Raw genomic sequence first — 16,402 nt, forward strand, 5'->3', positions numbered from 1 at the left:
TGGTTCCTAGCTGGCCACGGATCACTACCAGTCTGCGGCCCAGGCATTGGAGACCCCTGCTCGTAGGTGATGGGGATGTACGCTAAAGTTTGAAAACCACTTCCTGACCACTTAGACTCACTAAGATGTCTGGGCTATTTCTGGAAATTCACATACCAAATGACCAAAAACAGCGAAATATGAACCACGGTAATAAATGAGTAGATACTGGAATTCAAGCAGAAATTCCTGGCCCTGCCAAAACTCATATCGGATTAGTCCTGGTTCTAAATACTTCAGATAGATATGGTTTCGCTGTTGCAATTGTGTCATGTTTGGGTGGGAGGCCTAGATTACAATTACAGCTGGAGGTGCTTCTAAAATTCCAGAGTTGATTTATTAAAGCCCATTCCCATGCACCAGGCTAATGCTCAGAACAATGTCACCTAAGTACTTCCAATATTAACAGATTACTAACACTACTAAGTGAAAAACTTCAGACAGCATCTATTTCTAAAAAAAGTTTACATCACCAATAATGCAGTCCTCCACTTTCCTACATAACGTAATAGGCACCCACCTTAAGGAGCTGACACTACATCTACGTGTGGAGTTAAGTCCTTTCCCTGTACAGATGGCTTCGTTATTTAAAAAATAATTGCTCAAATGATCTCGCGACATCTTTCACAATTTTAACCTGAAATATGATATTGTCTTACAGGAAGTGTATAAAATTTGTGATAAATTTTCGATAATTCATTATATTCATAAATAAGGAAAAACTATGGAGGTTTATGGGATTATGTAACTTCCGTAACGATAAGGAAAAGAGCATGAAAAATGTTATACAAAGGCAATTCTAACTCTCCTGCTCTGGAAAGAATCTATTTTGAATTAAATTTCTAAAAAGCAATTTGCTATTCTCTGTCTCAAATTTAAAACCACTTTTAGTTTTTGACTACCTGCACTTCCAAAGCGATTTGCAGAAGGTAATTAAACTTAAACTTTAAATCATATAGGTATCATTTCCCTCAAAGTTTCAAAATGAATCATAAAGGCTTTTGTGATTTGAATGCCAAGATAACACATAAAAGCCACAAGGCAGAGTATTTCTTTACAACTGTATCCTCAGAACAATAAAGTGCAAACGACATAAAAACTGTGCAATTGTATCCATAAGATATATTGCATGATAGTTGCTTCAAATCCCTAAAGTGTAGACTGTACTCTATCTATTCAAGCAAATTGGCATGAAATTTGGAACCAGCCATGCATAAGGGCCTGGAACAAATGTATAAATTTCCTATTTTTCAAAATGAAGGCTGTCTTTACCTTTAAAAGGAAACATTTATCTTTAATAAAGACAACATATTAATTAAGGAAATTTTATAAGCTTTATAAATTATATCTCAAAGGTGCCACTGGTAAAAATAAGTCACAAAGATAAATGGAGGTGCTTATCCGCCCACTCATTAAAAATATATATAGCATTTTCTCAACATTGTAATTTTTTATTCTGTCATTTTAAACATACTTGACTTCCACTTTCTAATTTATTACAAATGATATGTTCCAAATTCATAGGTCTCTCTATTATTAAGAAGGAAAAGCCGAATTGCGAAGCAGGTTAACAACATACAGACATGCTCATACGCCCACGTGCGTAGGACAGGCGGCACCTTAAAACACCATACCTGTGACTTTAAAAACATTGCCTTGCTTTGTGCAAGCCAGCCCAGGCAATGATCGGTGACTTCAGATCACTGCCTGCAGACACGTAAATATGACCGTCACCCAAGCACAGGCTACTGTAATGAGAGCGGGGACTCCTCTTACCAGACACTTCCTATCTCTTTTCCTCCATCTACTGTTGCCTAGAACCATCCTGTCCTCTCCATAGCACGCTGAGGCCTCAATGAAAAGGTTTGTTTCTCCTTCCTGGCGAGCAGATAAAGCTATTAGGAAACATTGATAGAGTGTGCTTGCCTAGAACCAAAAAGGAGAACCAGAATCACTGGGCTGGAAGCAACAGATGGATGTGAAGGCAAGTTGGTCCCCCAGAACCAAGAGGAGAGGAAGGGGAGGTCGGAAGCACTCGTGTGGGAGGGAAGGAGAACTGAGGTTCAACAGCAGGCGATGTAGGCCCCCAACTTGCCTGACTCCCAAAATCTTTAATCCCACTCTTACTCATTTCTACCTGGCTTTCACTTTTTAGCCCAGCAGTGATCAAGTACTTGCTAAGCAGCTATTAAGAACCAAAGCTGGAATCTACTTTATATGTGGCCTCTTAATGTTAGTTAAAAATATAACAATGAAAAGTGATTCAACTATATGTGCTATCCATGCAGTTTTTTTTTAACTAAAAGAAAATTAAATGCATACGATTTATATGCATTAACCATCTAAAACCAGAGGAAAAAAACACAAGTTTCTGCTGAGATAGACGTACCTCAAAATATTTATAAAAATAGTTTCGGAGCTGGCACTTATATTTTAAGTACTTCTCACCTAAAGCTTCCCAATTGTGAAAACAACAACGTATAAACTTGGTCCACAGGTGCATTTCTGCTACTTACTAACATCAAGAGAAGGAACACAAAACAAAGGTTGTCTGGAGGAAAACCAGCTTCCAAAAGAACCCATCTCTTTACCAACCCTGAAATTTTAAATTCTAAATAAATGATCATAAACTTTTGAACTAGAAAGAAGCTTAAAGATGCATTTATACATTTAACCAACATTTATTTACAGAATAACGATTTTGTACCAGGAGCGATTTTAAGCAAGTAATGAACTAGCAAGAGGCTAAGCAAACTCAGCACAGCAAATTCAACAAAAAATAAAAACATTTATAGAACTTTTGTTTAACATTAAAATGGAAGTCTTATCAAGCTCTATGGAGAAACATACATATTTCTAACAAGACTGCCTACTTTGTTTAATAGAAGTTCGTCACTATCTTTTGGCCACTAAAACTACTTTGTTTAATAGAAGTTCGTCACTATCTTTTGGCCACTAAAACTACCATCTGGGATATTTAAGAGATAATAGCAATTTCATAAATAGGTGTGGGCAATTTCATAAATTCTCTTCCTGAAGTGAGATAACAAATAAGTAGGCCCCGTTTCTTCTGCAAAAAAAGTATTTAGCACCGATCCAATTGATCTTGCGCATTCTGGAGACGAGGAAACCTATCTGCGGCGGCGGAGCACTGTTTCAGGGCGCAGGCAGCTGATGTCCTGCTGGATGAGAATCACTTCCTGTGTCCTACTGCACTGCTCTTGTATTTTAAAACTGATTTGTTTCCATTTTCTGTGTTATTATTTCTCAATAAACATCATGAGAAAATGATGAGTCAATACCCAGTTTCAATACACTGGCAAAAACGGTCAAAAAGTCTAGGCAGCGTTTCTGGTGTGGGGGTGGGAGGACATAACAGAATGGGGAAGGGGATGTAGTATGAAAATAAAGAAGCTATTTATCCTTCTGGTTTGTCTGGAGTCCAGTTATTTACTTTGATTTATAAATAGCATCAAAGAAGGGTATGAGATATTTATGTTGATTGAAGGGGCTGTAGGATTAAAGAAAGTTGAGAAACACTGGGTCAAAAAAATTTCTATTCTTAACAAAACAAAACAAAACCTCCCAGAAAGGACTGGAGGCCCATTACAGGAGCACAGCAAGGCCTGACCTTCCTTCAGCAATAACAATAATTCTGAATTGAAAGAATAAGTCAAGCAGGGAACATCAGGGTTACTTTGCAAAGTTTTCCACACATCTTTAAAACTTTGATGTACTAAAATGAGCAAAAAGGGGAGAAATGGGGGGAGGGAATTTGGAGGAAAAAAATGGTTCCTTTAAAGGTCATTTTATAATATCAGATCAATTGAAAAAGAATAAAATAACCCGAAGAAAAGCTAAGTATGGTCCAATATTGTTTTCCAGTCATGTGGAAGGCCCTTTACTGCAAATAACAGAAAGCTACTTGGCCCATGGATACTCCTCGTCATGGGCCTCCTCTTCCATGATGCCCTCCACTGGATTCTGAAAGCTAACCCGGCCCAAGTTTGGCAAGTAGTCTATGGGATGCAGGTCTGCTAACGGCTTGGAAACCTTTGGGTAACTTGAAAGTCACAAATCGGGGACAAGTACAGTTCAGATGATGGCTTACGATGCAGGAAGCCAAAAGAGAATGTCACTTCCACTATAACAAGAAAAAGCCAGACTATCTATAAAATCATAACTTCTCTTGTCTCCATCAGAAAACTGTGGTCACAAGACAAGCAAGAGAACTGATTCCAGAGTGGCAGGCCCCTCTAAGGAGAGGCAAGACTTAGAAACTATTTCGAGTTTAGCAGAGTCTGAGAGAAAGAGGCCACCATGGAAGCAGTTAAGAAAAAATCAGCTGAAATTTTAAGGAATTCCTATAGGACTAGCAGGGTTAACTGATCAGTTATCAAGTTAACTGACAATTCAGAGTAACCTGGAGTCCTAGACACAGGGAGTTTGTACTCATTTGTAAGTCTTCTCCAACAGGTGCTCCTAAGAAAGACTTGGGGACAGCAATGAGATTCTGCCTACGTCTTCGACCATCCTCTCACAGGAAGCTAAAGCCTAAGCCATCAAGGGAAGGACAGTGAGCCCTCTTTCTCCTAAGGCTACTGAAGGAATGGCAGAAGCAAAATCCATCTAACTCTACAGCCAGGAAAAGATCTACTACCCCAAGAGGAAGAGGAACCTCTTGGACTCCAGAGCCCGTACCAGTGAAAGCAAAGCTCTGCTACTAGCCAGAGAGGCAGAACTGTTTCCTGCCCCAACTTACCACAGAAACAGGCAGAGTCTGGCTGCCTTGGGGAGCAGGGCAGGAGTGCTAAGAAGGCCCCAAGCCTGAGGCCTGGGTGCATCGGGCTGCCTGAGACTGAAACTAGACCAGGAAGACCAAGAAGTGTGCCGACTCCCCCAAAAGCCTGGCACCAGGTCGCAAGCAGCACGCCCTGGAAGAGGGGCATGAGCAGGGACAGAGGTGCCTTCTGACACAGGCATTCACAGACGAAAGCTGAGGGTGGAACAGGAATAAGGAGTAAACCTTTTCATGACCAAATTCTTTTGGTGAAACTCTCACTACTACCGAAATATTTATTCAAAGTAAATTTATAAAACCATAACGTACATCTGTGTCCAATGTAAACTGCAATAAAATTCATCAGTTTTCTGTAGTAATGAAAACCGTAACGGTGAACACCGAACTCTTATAAACTACCCTGGTGCTTCTCTACATTCCAGTGAAAACATTGATGCTAATGAATTTTAATTTATGATCTATAATAATGGTACTTAAGTGGCCCACTTTGGTGTGAAAACTGTCAGTGTTTCTCATCTGTGTATGTAGTAATTCCTTATCCAGCACATTATAAAGCCTGCTGACTTTCTATTCTGCAGAGCTATTTCAAGATATGGTTACATAACTTTAATTGTTAATAACTGTCTGGTAAATCAAACTGAATTTGAAAGGTATGAAGTTGAACCACATAATGTGAATTCTTAGCTACAAATATGATCAATTCTAAGAGTAAATTCTCAGTCATAATTTTCCCCCCCTAAATTGTTCTTCACTATTTCAGGATAGCATAAGAGGAAGAATTTATATTTCTCATTTTTTTATCCTTAAATCTGTCATTAATTGGCATTGAAGAAAAAATGATGACAATCCAGGGGTAGTCAGGACTCAGAAAGGAGGTTTCCACAGAGATGTGTATGTAGGCAAAGCTACTGCCTTGGGCCACATTCGCCATCGAGATAGAAGAATGGTAGCTCTTTCAGTCAGAAATTTTAACATTTCTGTAATTGTTTTAACATTAAAATTTTAAGAAAACTTACTTCACCAAGAATTTATTATGCAATCGTCTTGTTTATTATTTTCTTTCTATCTTGTGTTACAGGGAAAAAATTCTTCCTGAGGCTTTTTTTCAATCCAGTGGTTTATTTCCATATGAAATTAGTGTGAGTGTGAGTGAACAATTAGATCATAAGAACAAAAAAAGAAAATTATGAATCATATAAAAGGGAAACTCAGCTTTCTACAAAATATCCTTTTTAAGTTCCAAGCCATTCATGAGCCTGCACTAGTTCAGCCCTCAATATTGTCTCTTCTCCAAACTCACACAGTATTTGTAGTCTTTACCCTATAATTTAACACTTAATTACAGTCTTAGTCAGTTCCCTAATTGTTTTATGTGGGTTAGCCTTATCTCATCAAGTAGAAAGTAAACTTTTTGAAGGAATAAGACATGTCTTATATTGGCTGAACCAAAGCTAGCAGTCAGAAGAGTAGCCCCTTCTGATGAACTGGTAATCTCAATGATAAACCAGTCAATCCAACAAGGGGATGTAACATTTGTAAATATTTATGCACTCAACATAGCAGCACCTAAATATATAAAGTAAATATTAACAAATGTAAAAGGAAAAATAGAAAGCAATACAGTAACAGTAGGGGACTTTGATATCCCACTTTTATCAATGGTTAGATGATCCAGACAGAAAATCAATAAGAAAACGCTGGCCTTAAATGACACATTAGACCAGAAGGAATTAACAGATATATAGAGAGAGAACATTACATATGAAAGCAACAGAAAACATTCTTCTCAAGCATGCATGGAACATTCTCCGGGACAGATCATATGTTAGGTCACAAAACAAGTCTTAACAAATTTAATAGGACTGAAGTGACACCAAGCATCTTTTCCAACTATAATCGTATGAAACTAGAAATCAATAACAAGAAAAAAACTGAAAAATTCACACATGTGTGGAGATTAAACAACGTGCTACTGAACAACAAATGGGTCAAAGAAGACACCAAAAGAAAAATCAAAAAATACCTTGAGACAAACGAAAATGTAAATACAACATATCAAAACTTACGGGATGCAGCAAAAGCATTGTTAAGAGGGAAGTTCACAGCAGTAAATGCCTACATTAAGAAACAAGAAAGCTCTCAAATAAACAACCTAACTTTATACCTTAAGGAACTAGAAAAAGAGGAACAAACTAATCCCAAAGTTAGTAGAAGAAAGAAAATAACAAAAATCAGAGCAGAAATAAATGAAATAGAAACTAGGAAGACAATAAAAAAGATCAACAAAACAAAGCTGGTTTTTGGAAAAGACAAAATAGAAAAACCTTTAGCTAGAACCATCAAATGAAAAGGAAAGAGGAGTCAAAAAATAAACTCAGAAATGAAAGTGGAGACATTACAAGTGATACCACAGAAATACAAAGGGAGAATGCGAGGAGGACTGGTGTCGATCCTTTAAGTGTTTGGTAGAATTCACAGCAAAGCCATCTGCTTCTGGGCCTTTCTTTGGGGGGAGGATTTCACAACAACTTTAACTGTGCTTACTTTTTTAAAAAAGTGCTCTTTGTATACTGATCACATGCTCTTATCATTTAGCATGCCTCTAAGATGTGTTTGTTTGTTTATACATTCACATTTACAATATAATACATTTATAATGTAATATATTACATTTATAACAAATACACATTTTTTAATGTATATTCATACATTAAATACATGTGCTAGCTACTAACAGACTGTCTATACTGAAAAATCTTCGCAAAAATATTTAAAAATTTTTTCCAGTTAATTAAAATAATTGGATTCTAGGTTTACATAAATAGGAAACTATTGTTCTAAGCCATAAGCCTCAAGCTCAGTGCTACAGTCTAGGGGGCTTTGGAGGCCCCTCCCCTGCCTTGCAGCTTTCAGTCATAAAAACCTTGCAGGTCTTCTCCATGGATCCCGAGTCCCCACCTCACAGAGCCCATCCCAGCTGGGGTAGGTGCTGCATGCCCTCCCTTTCTTCTCCTCTTCATCCAGACAAGCCTCAGGATAGGTCCCCTAAATATCCCGAGTCTTGGTGAATTTGCCCTCTGCTGCTCACTCCACTCTGCCTTCTAGGAAGAAGGGATAACAAGTGCAAACACTCTAAGGCTCAAGCGAACTTCAGGACTCTGGTGTTGAAAGGAGACCAGTGTGGCTGAAGTTCAATTAGCTGGGTGAGACTGGAAGGATATGGAACCACAGAGAGAGGCAGAGGCCGGATCCTGCAGAATTTTACAGGAATCTTAAATCATTTGATCATTTCGATTTAATTATAGGGGCAATTCCTTGAAGGAGAGTATCATAGTCTGATTTACCCTTTTAAAACAGTGCCAAATGGAGAGTAGATTAGAATGGAAATTTAAGAGACAACTACAGTATCTCAGACATGGGATGGTGGTAGCTGGGACCACAGTGGTGACGACAGAAGTGAAAGAGGTAGATGGCTTCAAAATAATTTAAATGACAGAAGTGACAATATTTGCTGATGGACTGAATATAGCACATGAGAGAAATGGAAAAACCTAAGATATTGCCAAATTTCTAGCTTAAATAGATGGTGCACAATGACATCATTTGTTTAGGTGGGGAAGATTAAGGAATAATTTCTTTTTTGGGGGGCGGCGGGGAGGATCAGTAGTTTTGTTTCAAATACAGTAAGTTTGAGATGCCTAGATACTAAGTGGAGATGTCAAGTAGGCGTTTAAATACATAAATGTGGAAATCTAGAGAGCAGTCAAGCCTACAGATATAAATTTGGAAGCCACAGCACACTGGTAGCCACATGAGATTACCCAGGCCATTTTATCTTCTCTTCTGATGGAGAAGGAAAGAGAGAGAAGAGAAGATGACCTAGGACTGAATTTGGTGCTTTCCAATATTTTTGGTTGGGTAGAAAAAGAGGGATCAGCAAAAGAAGCAAGAAAGCAATGGCTAGAGATATAATAGTGACTCCAGAAGACTGTGGTTTACAGAAGCCAAGAATAAAGTGTTTAAATAAAATAGAATAGTCAACAATGCTTCCAAGAGGTCCAGTCAGAAAAGTGAAGTATGTGCAGCCTCTGTAGCTTTCTTATAGTTGCTGTTTGTATGATCTATCTTTTCCCATTCCTTTGCTTCCAACCTATTTGTATCTCTGAACCAAAAGTGTAGATGGCATGCAGTTGGATCTTTTTTTTTTTAATCCAGGCTGACAATCTCTGCCTTTGATTGTATTATTTAATCCACTAACATAATGTTATTGATATGGGTGGATTCACATATGCTACTTTACTTTATCTTTTCTATGTCTCATCTTTTCATCGCTTTGTTCGTTCTTTAATGATTTCTTCGATGTTAAGTTAGTGAGCTGTTTAAGATTTGGCCACTCACAGCTCTTTGGTGACTCTGGCAAGAGTAGTTTCAGGGTAGGAAAAAAGGCCAGAAGGCCTTCTGGACTGAGCTGGAAATAGAGAAGGAAGTGAGGAATGGAGACATGAGTGCAGTTAACTCTGAAGAAAGAGCTAGGGAAAGGAACTGGTAGTTGGAGGGAGGGAGAGAGAATGTTTCTTCATTTATTCATATTGGAGATATTAGAGCCAGTTTCTATGATGAAGGAATTTGTCCAGTCAAAAGGGGGAAATAATTGATGCATGAGAAAGAGACCGTATCTCTGAAGGAGCAAAGTCGTTAGAAAAGTAAGAGAAGACACGATCATTGCTAACTTTATCCAAGGGGTGGCTTTTGGGCTGGATCCTGATGGAAAATGAAAAGGAAAGGAAGGCTGATAAATCAGAGAGAACAGCATATGCAGAGACAGGAAACAGGAAAGAGCCTGTAAGGTTTGAAGAAGCTCATGTGGCCTCAGGGCAGGATAAGGGAGGCAGGCAAGAGGAGGGTGGATGTGAGCCCTGCAGGCGACACTGCAGAGTGAGGCCACCAGCCTCCATGGGAGAGGAGTCAGCATCTCCTCTGAGAAGACCTCCCCAGCCTTGAAAGTACATGTTCCTAAGCCACAGACAGAAAAAAATACAAAAAGGTACAGAACTGATAATCACGTGCATTTTTCCTGGGTGCAAATACAACTCACAACCTGTTTTAATGGATCGACAAATGAAAAGTCTCATTTGTTTTACAATTTTAAGAATCATCATCCCATTCATGTAGGTATTTATTTTGTTTGTCTTAACAGTCTAATAAAACTGAGCTAAAGGATATATCATGTTTAATTAACTGTTATACAGTTTACTGACCCCCAAATGAATGAATGAACTCAAAGATTACCACTTGAGGAATCAACATTTCAAACACCAGAGAGAAATTTGTATACTTTTAAAATAACTTTTTAAACAGTTACAATTATCTCAAGATGTTATAGCACAAATTGTTACAATCCAATTTTTTTAATTAATTGGAAAAGTTTTAAAATTACAGTCAAATCCAAATCCACTGCTTTTCTCCTTAGATGTGTTATATGCAAATAAAAGCTTTTCTAACACAAACACCTACTGAAGTGGCACAGATACGCCTTCATAATCTTTGTATCTACTTGACTAACAGTAATCACATAAACACGCTTTATGTCATGCTATAGTAAGCCCCATTTTTTTTTTTTAAATTAAAAGCTACACTCGGGTTAAGAAATCAATAAAAATGCCAATGCCTACGTGGCAGGAATTCATTTGACTCGAGGGATTCATCTAGAGCATTTGCAAAACAGAAGAATGACAATTTGGATTGCAGAAGGTCCAGTTCTGCCTCTTTCTGAATCATCATATACCCTTTTCAAACCCCAAGTCCCTTCCAAATTAATTAGCTCATCAAACTAAAATGAAAAGCAGTTTTAAAAACCAGCAAAATCTCATCATTAATGCATTTTAAATGGCCTATGATGCCAGTGACTAAACAATTTAACTGCTTCAATGAAACTTTGTGTCACCATTTCCAGCCCTCGTTGCTGTAAATCCTAACTACTGAGAGAAAACTATAAGCAGCAAATGTATAATTAAATCCCTGCAGCAGGTACAAAACTCATTCCAAATACAGTTTCCTAAACCTGGCTCATATTTTAAATAATACAACACGGACTGCAATATTAATAGTTGTATAGAATATAAAACCAAGCAATCCTACAAAGTACATATTTTAAACTTTAGTTTTGAGAGTTGGAACTAGAAGGGTTTTTGATTAATATGCTTTAGGATATTGAAATACAGGCATTTTTAGGCATCCTTAGATTTTTATATAAAGGTATTATAATGTAAGCTCAAAATGACACATTTAATTATACTGTATTTCATTTCACTTGAAGTTATCTAGGAGTACAAAGGACTAATTCTGAGTCTACTTGCAAACTAATCACCAAAAGCCCTTTACTAAGCAGGATGCCATCTTTATTCCAAGAATCAGGCTGCTATACCAACTACCACTTCTAAACAGTGCTTTGATTTCTAAGAGTTTTGAAGCTGAACCTTCAGTCCATTTGTGTAACTCTGCACTAACTCACTAAGGCCCAAGACTTCTACAAAGGATGTTCAGAGAGAGAACCTTCAGAGAGAGAAAGTGAGCATTGGAAAATGAAGCAGTGCTCAGCAGAAGGCTCTAGCTGGGGCAGGGTCGGGGAGGGGAGGGTGGTCCCTCCAGCACCCGCAGACTACAGGGATGGCTAGACTCACTAGCAACTGGTAGGCTATACTCCCCCAAAGTAGAGTGACATTTAAGCAGGGATGCTTCTGGAATGAAAGTGGGAATTATTAATAAATATGTCACAACAACAACAAGGACTTTTCTGGGCAAACTAAAACATGTGGTCTACTTGAAAGAGACCTTATTAATGTTAAGTCCTTACTAAGTACCAGACACTGAAGATTCAGGTATAACCAAATCTTCATGTGAGAGGGACCCTTAGCCCAATCTCCAGCCTACTCATAGCTTTGGAGATGTTCCCATGCTGACTGGCAGACAGGTAGGCTGCCAGTTTGGTCTGTCTGTATACTTCGAACAAGCAGGTTTCACCTTGTCCACCTGAAAGCCCATCCTACGTAGGCCAGGAACCCATCTCTACCTGTCTGTGAGGTCTCGATAGTCTTGCTACCCTGAACCAGTGGACAGGTGGCCTAGTACTTATGGCTGCTTGCTTATTTCCTGAGGCTGCTACAGTCCTCCCCATGGTCTTACCCTTTGTGGGGACCCTTAGCCCAATCCCCAGACTGCCTGGCTAGAGCTAAATATTTGCCCAGCTCCCAGCTGGAGCTCCCCTTGGATCTGCATGGACCTTGTTGGAAACACAATGAGACTACAAGCTTAGCTGTACGGAGACCTGCTCCCCTATGAGTCTCATAAGGTGAAGCCCTGCAGACACTGGCTTGAGCTCATCACACATCCTTGGACATTGCAATTCTGATTCCTCATTCCCAATTCATGCCTCGCCCATAAGTCTGGCCTTCCTGCAAATCTCATGGCAATGCCTGTGTATCCCACAGAAGGGGAAATGATACACGAATGGGGGTTATGCTCTGCTGAATAGGGGGTTATGCTCTGCTGAATATGACTAACAGAGGTGTGGGTGAGCACTGTGGAGAGCAGGCAATGCTAGAGAGACCTTTACAAAGGATATACAGTTGTCAGAAGGGGCTGCTGGAGGTGAAGTGTATGTTCTTGGAGCTGGAACAAGGAAGTGAGGTGCGAGGCAGGGAGAAGGAACTGATGGCTGGGTTATTCTCACGACCATTTTAACAGGCCACAGATTAGTTCTTCTGAAGATGAAATCACCTCCCCAAATATGCATGTATAATACAGCTCTCATTTTAAATTAAAAAAAAAAATGAACGTATTACATACATATAACATCATCACTGTCATATGTGTCACTATTGATAATCTAGGGCTCTCTGTCTTATAGTCACCTCAAAACTCAACTCTCCAGTTCAGAAATCCTTTGTAAAGTTGCTGAGTTGAGTCTGTGGTTCATGGCATTTAATGCATCTAAATATTAGCAAATAATTTATCTTTTAATCTGATTTTATGCATCTCTTCTCCTCTCCCAACCCAAATATGATATAAAATTCATTTGGGTTTACTGGATATTATAATTGGCAACACAGAAATCACATTCTGTCCTCTGAAAAAAGCTGAAGTTTTAGCTAAACGATGTTTATTCCAATTATAATTTTTTCAAGTAATTTAATTGTGCTTTTCAAAAAGCATTACTGTAGAAAGGTTTTAATTTAATAAGGCTTAAACTTGAGACCATGGGCTTTTCGAAATAAGACAGGAATATGGGGAAATCAACCATCAACATGGCCTGTGTCAGCTCCCTCTGAGCAGTCTTAGCTCTTACTGCCCACAACCCCAGGACAAAATGGCAAGTGTCCTTGATTTAGATAATAATTTTTCTTTGTGAATTAAGAACATTCTAAAAAGAATGAAGAGAATGAAGTGTGGAGAGGCATTAGAATAACTCATGATGGCTTGCATGCTCAGGAAGATGATTAGAATGTAAATCCCTCTCACCTGTCACATACTTAAGCTTTTAGGCCACATGGTAACTACTGTCCACCTTGACCACAGTGTTTCCATGGGAGGCAGGCTAACAACCTCTGTTGAGCTACTGTTATGCACAGGCACTTTATAAACATTATCTTTTTGGATCCTCAACTGTTAGGCAGGACCTATCATCCCTTTTCAGAGGTTAAACAGTTCTCCCAGGCAGATGGGTTTCTCCTGCCCTGCTCTGTATGCTCCCCGTGGCAGATTTCCTCGCTCCCAAGTCAGCTGAATGCCTGTTGGGTTGCACCCATGAGGTTCTGGCAGAGGACTGGAGGTTGGGCAGGCGTTGGGTGAATCTGGATAGTTTCCCCTCCTCCTCTCTTTGCAGGGGAGAGGTTAGCAGAGACATCATCCCCTCTGAGGTTGCCATGGCCCTTGGGCTCCAGGACCCATCCACTCCCTGTCTCTCCACCCTGCAGGTAGGGATGGTTTTCTGCTGTAGCTAAGCTCTGGCTGGCTTCACCAATCCCATTTGAACTTGTGATTTTTCTAGCATCTATAACAATACCCTGGATTAAATTCTCAAGGAAAATACTGTTTTTCTGGTTAGACCCTGAGTGATTCAGAGCTCAAAGTTGTAGTTACTAACTGCAAAGCAGGTCCAAAGGCTGGCTTGGCCTGGTCCCTCCGACTGCCCTTGTCGGTCCCCTCTGCCAGCCAGAGCTGAGTTCTCCTAGATAGATCCCTGGTTACTGGCTGTGCAGCCTTGGGAAGGTCAATAAGCCCCTTGAAACCTCAGCCACTAATTTTATAAAATAAGGAAAGTAATTACTTGCCCTTAATTAAAGGACCTGGTAAAGCACAAATGCAGTAACAAATGTGAAAGCATTGTCGAAGCTGACTTAACTACAAGTCTCCAAGTCATGTACTGCGATTACTGGACAGTTTAAAAGGAGTTCATCTGAAATTAACCCCCAAATTAATCTCATAGATACAAATGGCTAAACATTACACGAAGCTGCCTTCTGAGAGCTCATTTCCAGCTTACAAACACTTTGTTCTCTTAGAAACAAAAGGAAGTCAGTTGGCCGATGGTCTCTATGGCTTCCACAGCACGTCTGCCTGCCAAAGCCTGGGGCTGACTCGGCACCACCACTTCCTGTGTAACTAACTCTGGCCTGATGCTACTGAAACATGGACTATGATGACAGTACCTCTCCCAAAGACTGCTGCTGAGTATTAAACAAGACAATGAGAAGTGCCTGTCGAAGTTCTCGATGTGCTCAATAAATGTCAAATCTAGTTAACGTGGTCAACCTTATCACTATTATTCTCATTAGCATCATCATCCTCTCCTTTAATGAGCATCTGACGAGTGTTCGATCAGAACTTTCTCTTCTGCCTATGTCATTTCCAAGTGGCAATCCCAGATACGTTTTCTGAACATCTTTACGTACTTCAAGCAGTCATCATTATTCATGGGTGGCTCTCCCCCAAACACCATTCTTTTCTTTTATTTCTATTTTAAGCACCTGAGAACCTTGGTTTCAGTACTACGATTTTTCTTTTATCACACTGTGAAAGAAGAAACTGTGCTATCTAGCCATGTATTTACATAATGTGCTAATTATAAGAAATCGTATACTCTGATTGCCTATCCTGTTATACTTTGACTGCTACTGTTTGTTGTGATTATAAACATGAGTATTTATGGGGAAAACACTGAATTATCTTTGGGTAGACGGATACTTTCCCTTAGTGATACTTAGCACTGGAAGGAAACAGAGATACTGTCTACGTCAGTGCTGTCCCAAAAAGTATGAAAGTCACATATGTAATTTAAAGTTTTCTAGAAGCCATCATAAAAAAAAATATATAAGAAGAAACAAATGAAATAAACTTTAATAACTTATTTTATTTAAACTAAAACATTATCATTTCAACATTTAATCAATGTAAAAATTATTAAGATTTTTTGTCTTCTTTTTTCATACTAAGTCTTTGAAATCCAGCACAGGGTACATTTACAGCACACCAACTCTGGCTAAGTGCCCTGCAGTGATCAATAACTACAGGAGTCTAGGGCTAATGTCTCAGATGGTGTTAAGTCTAGATGGCAAGCTCAAGGGCACGGACTTGTCATACTCTAATTCCAAACTCCACCTGACATTTCTAGTGTGGTGCTTTGCTCAAAGCAAGCACTCAGCAAATTTCATCATTGAACTTGGGAACAAATGGCTGGAAAGAAAGGCTGTCACCTATAAATGTAAACAAGGCCAATACAAATCTTGTGGATGGGAAAGAAACCAAAAATGGCCCTAATTAGATCTCCATAATAAATAACCACTATGAATCATCAACTACTATTTATGTCTGATATTATGTAAGAAGCTACAATGCATGCTAGGACACAGATATAACTTGAAAAGGAATTAAAAACTAATATTGCAACAAGGTAAAATGAATATTTTTTTCTCAGTGCTACTAAAAGCATATTTTTACTTGAAAGTTTAGAGGCTCAATAAATGCACATTATATTAGCTTTCACCTAGTTGATACAAATCAACTTTCTCAGGATGACCACTTAAAAACAATTTGTAGTTCCTAAAGGCCACAAAACTATACTGTTTATACAACTGTAATATAGACACAGCCAAAGAAAAGACGGCAACTCCTTTCAATGTGAACGACAGAAATTGTAAAGGTTAAGTTCGCTTTGACTACCCACGCTGCTGTCCACCGAAGAGAGACTGCTGCCACTGGTTGTCGGCAACAGCTTCTTCACAAAACTCAAGAGGAATTCCATTCCGCTCAAGAAAAAGAAATACAACTCCACAAAAGTTGTATGAAATAGCAAAATATTTGGTGTATCTTCACTAAGACTGTGAAATGAACTTCTAAGAAAAAGCCAACTAGCACTAAAGATACTTAGACAGGTGGTTTCTCTGGGGGAGGAAAAAAGCTTTCTTCTTTACAGTGATAGGATTGGTTTTTGCTAGTCCTCAATACACTTTGACAAAATGGATTCAAAAGAAAAGGCATCTTGATGTATCTGCTCTCCTGTTAAAG

The 16,402-nt window shown here is 39.0% G+C and overlaps 1 protein-coding gene across 2 annotated transcripts in view; it reads right to left on the minus strand.

Moving 5' to 3' along the window:
• Window positions 1-16,402, minus strand: part of PLCL2 (phospholipase C like 2) — a 162,296-nt gene that overhangs the window by 64,852 nt on the left and 81,042 nt on the right. Inside the window, exon 1 of one of the 2 annotated variants that reach the window (XM_039837047.1) lies at window positions 1,674-1,691. The exons of the other annotated variant lie outside the window; for it this stretch is intronic. Within the exon in view, the coding sequence (XP_039692981.1) occupies window positions 1,674-1,691 (18 nt within the window). Of the gene's footprint in view, window positions 1-1,673; window positions 1,692-16,402 lie in introns of those variants that run through there. 2 annotated transcript variants of the gene reach the window in all.

This window comes from Pteropus medius, unplaced genomic scaffold (assembly GCF_902729225.1).
Source record: "Pteropus medius unplaced genomic scaffold, Ma_sr-lr_union100, whole genome shotgun sequence".
Classification (NCBI taxonomy): domain Eukaryota; kingdom Metazoa; phylum Chordata; class Mammalia; order Chiroptera; family Pteropodidae; genus Pteropus; species Pteropus medius.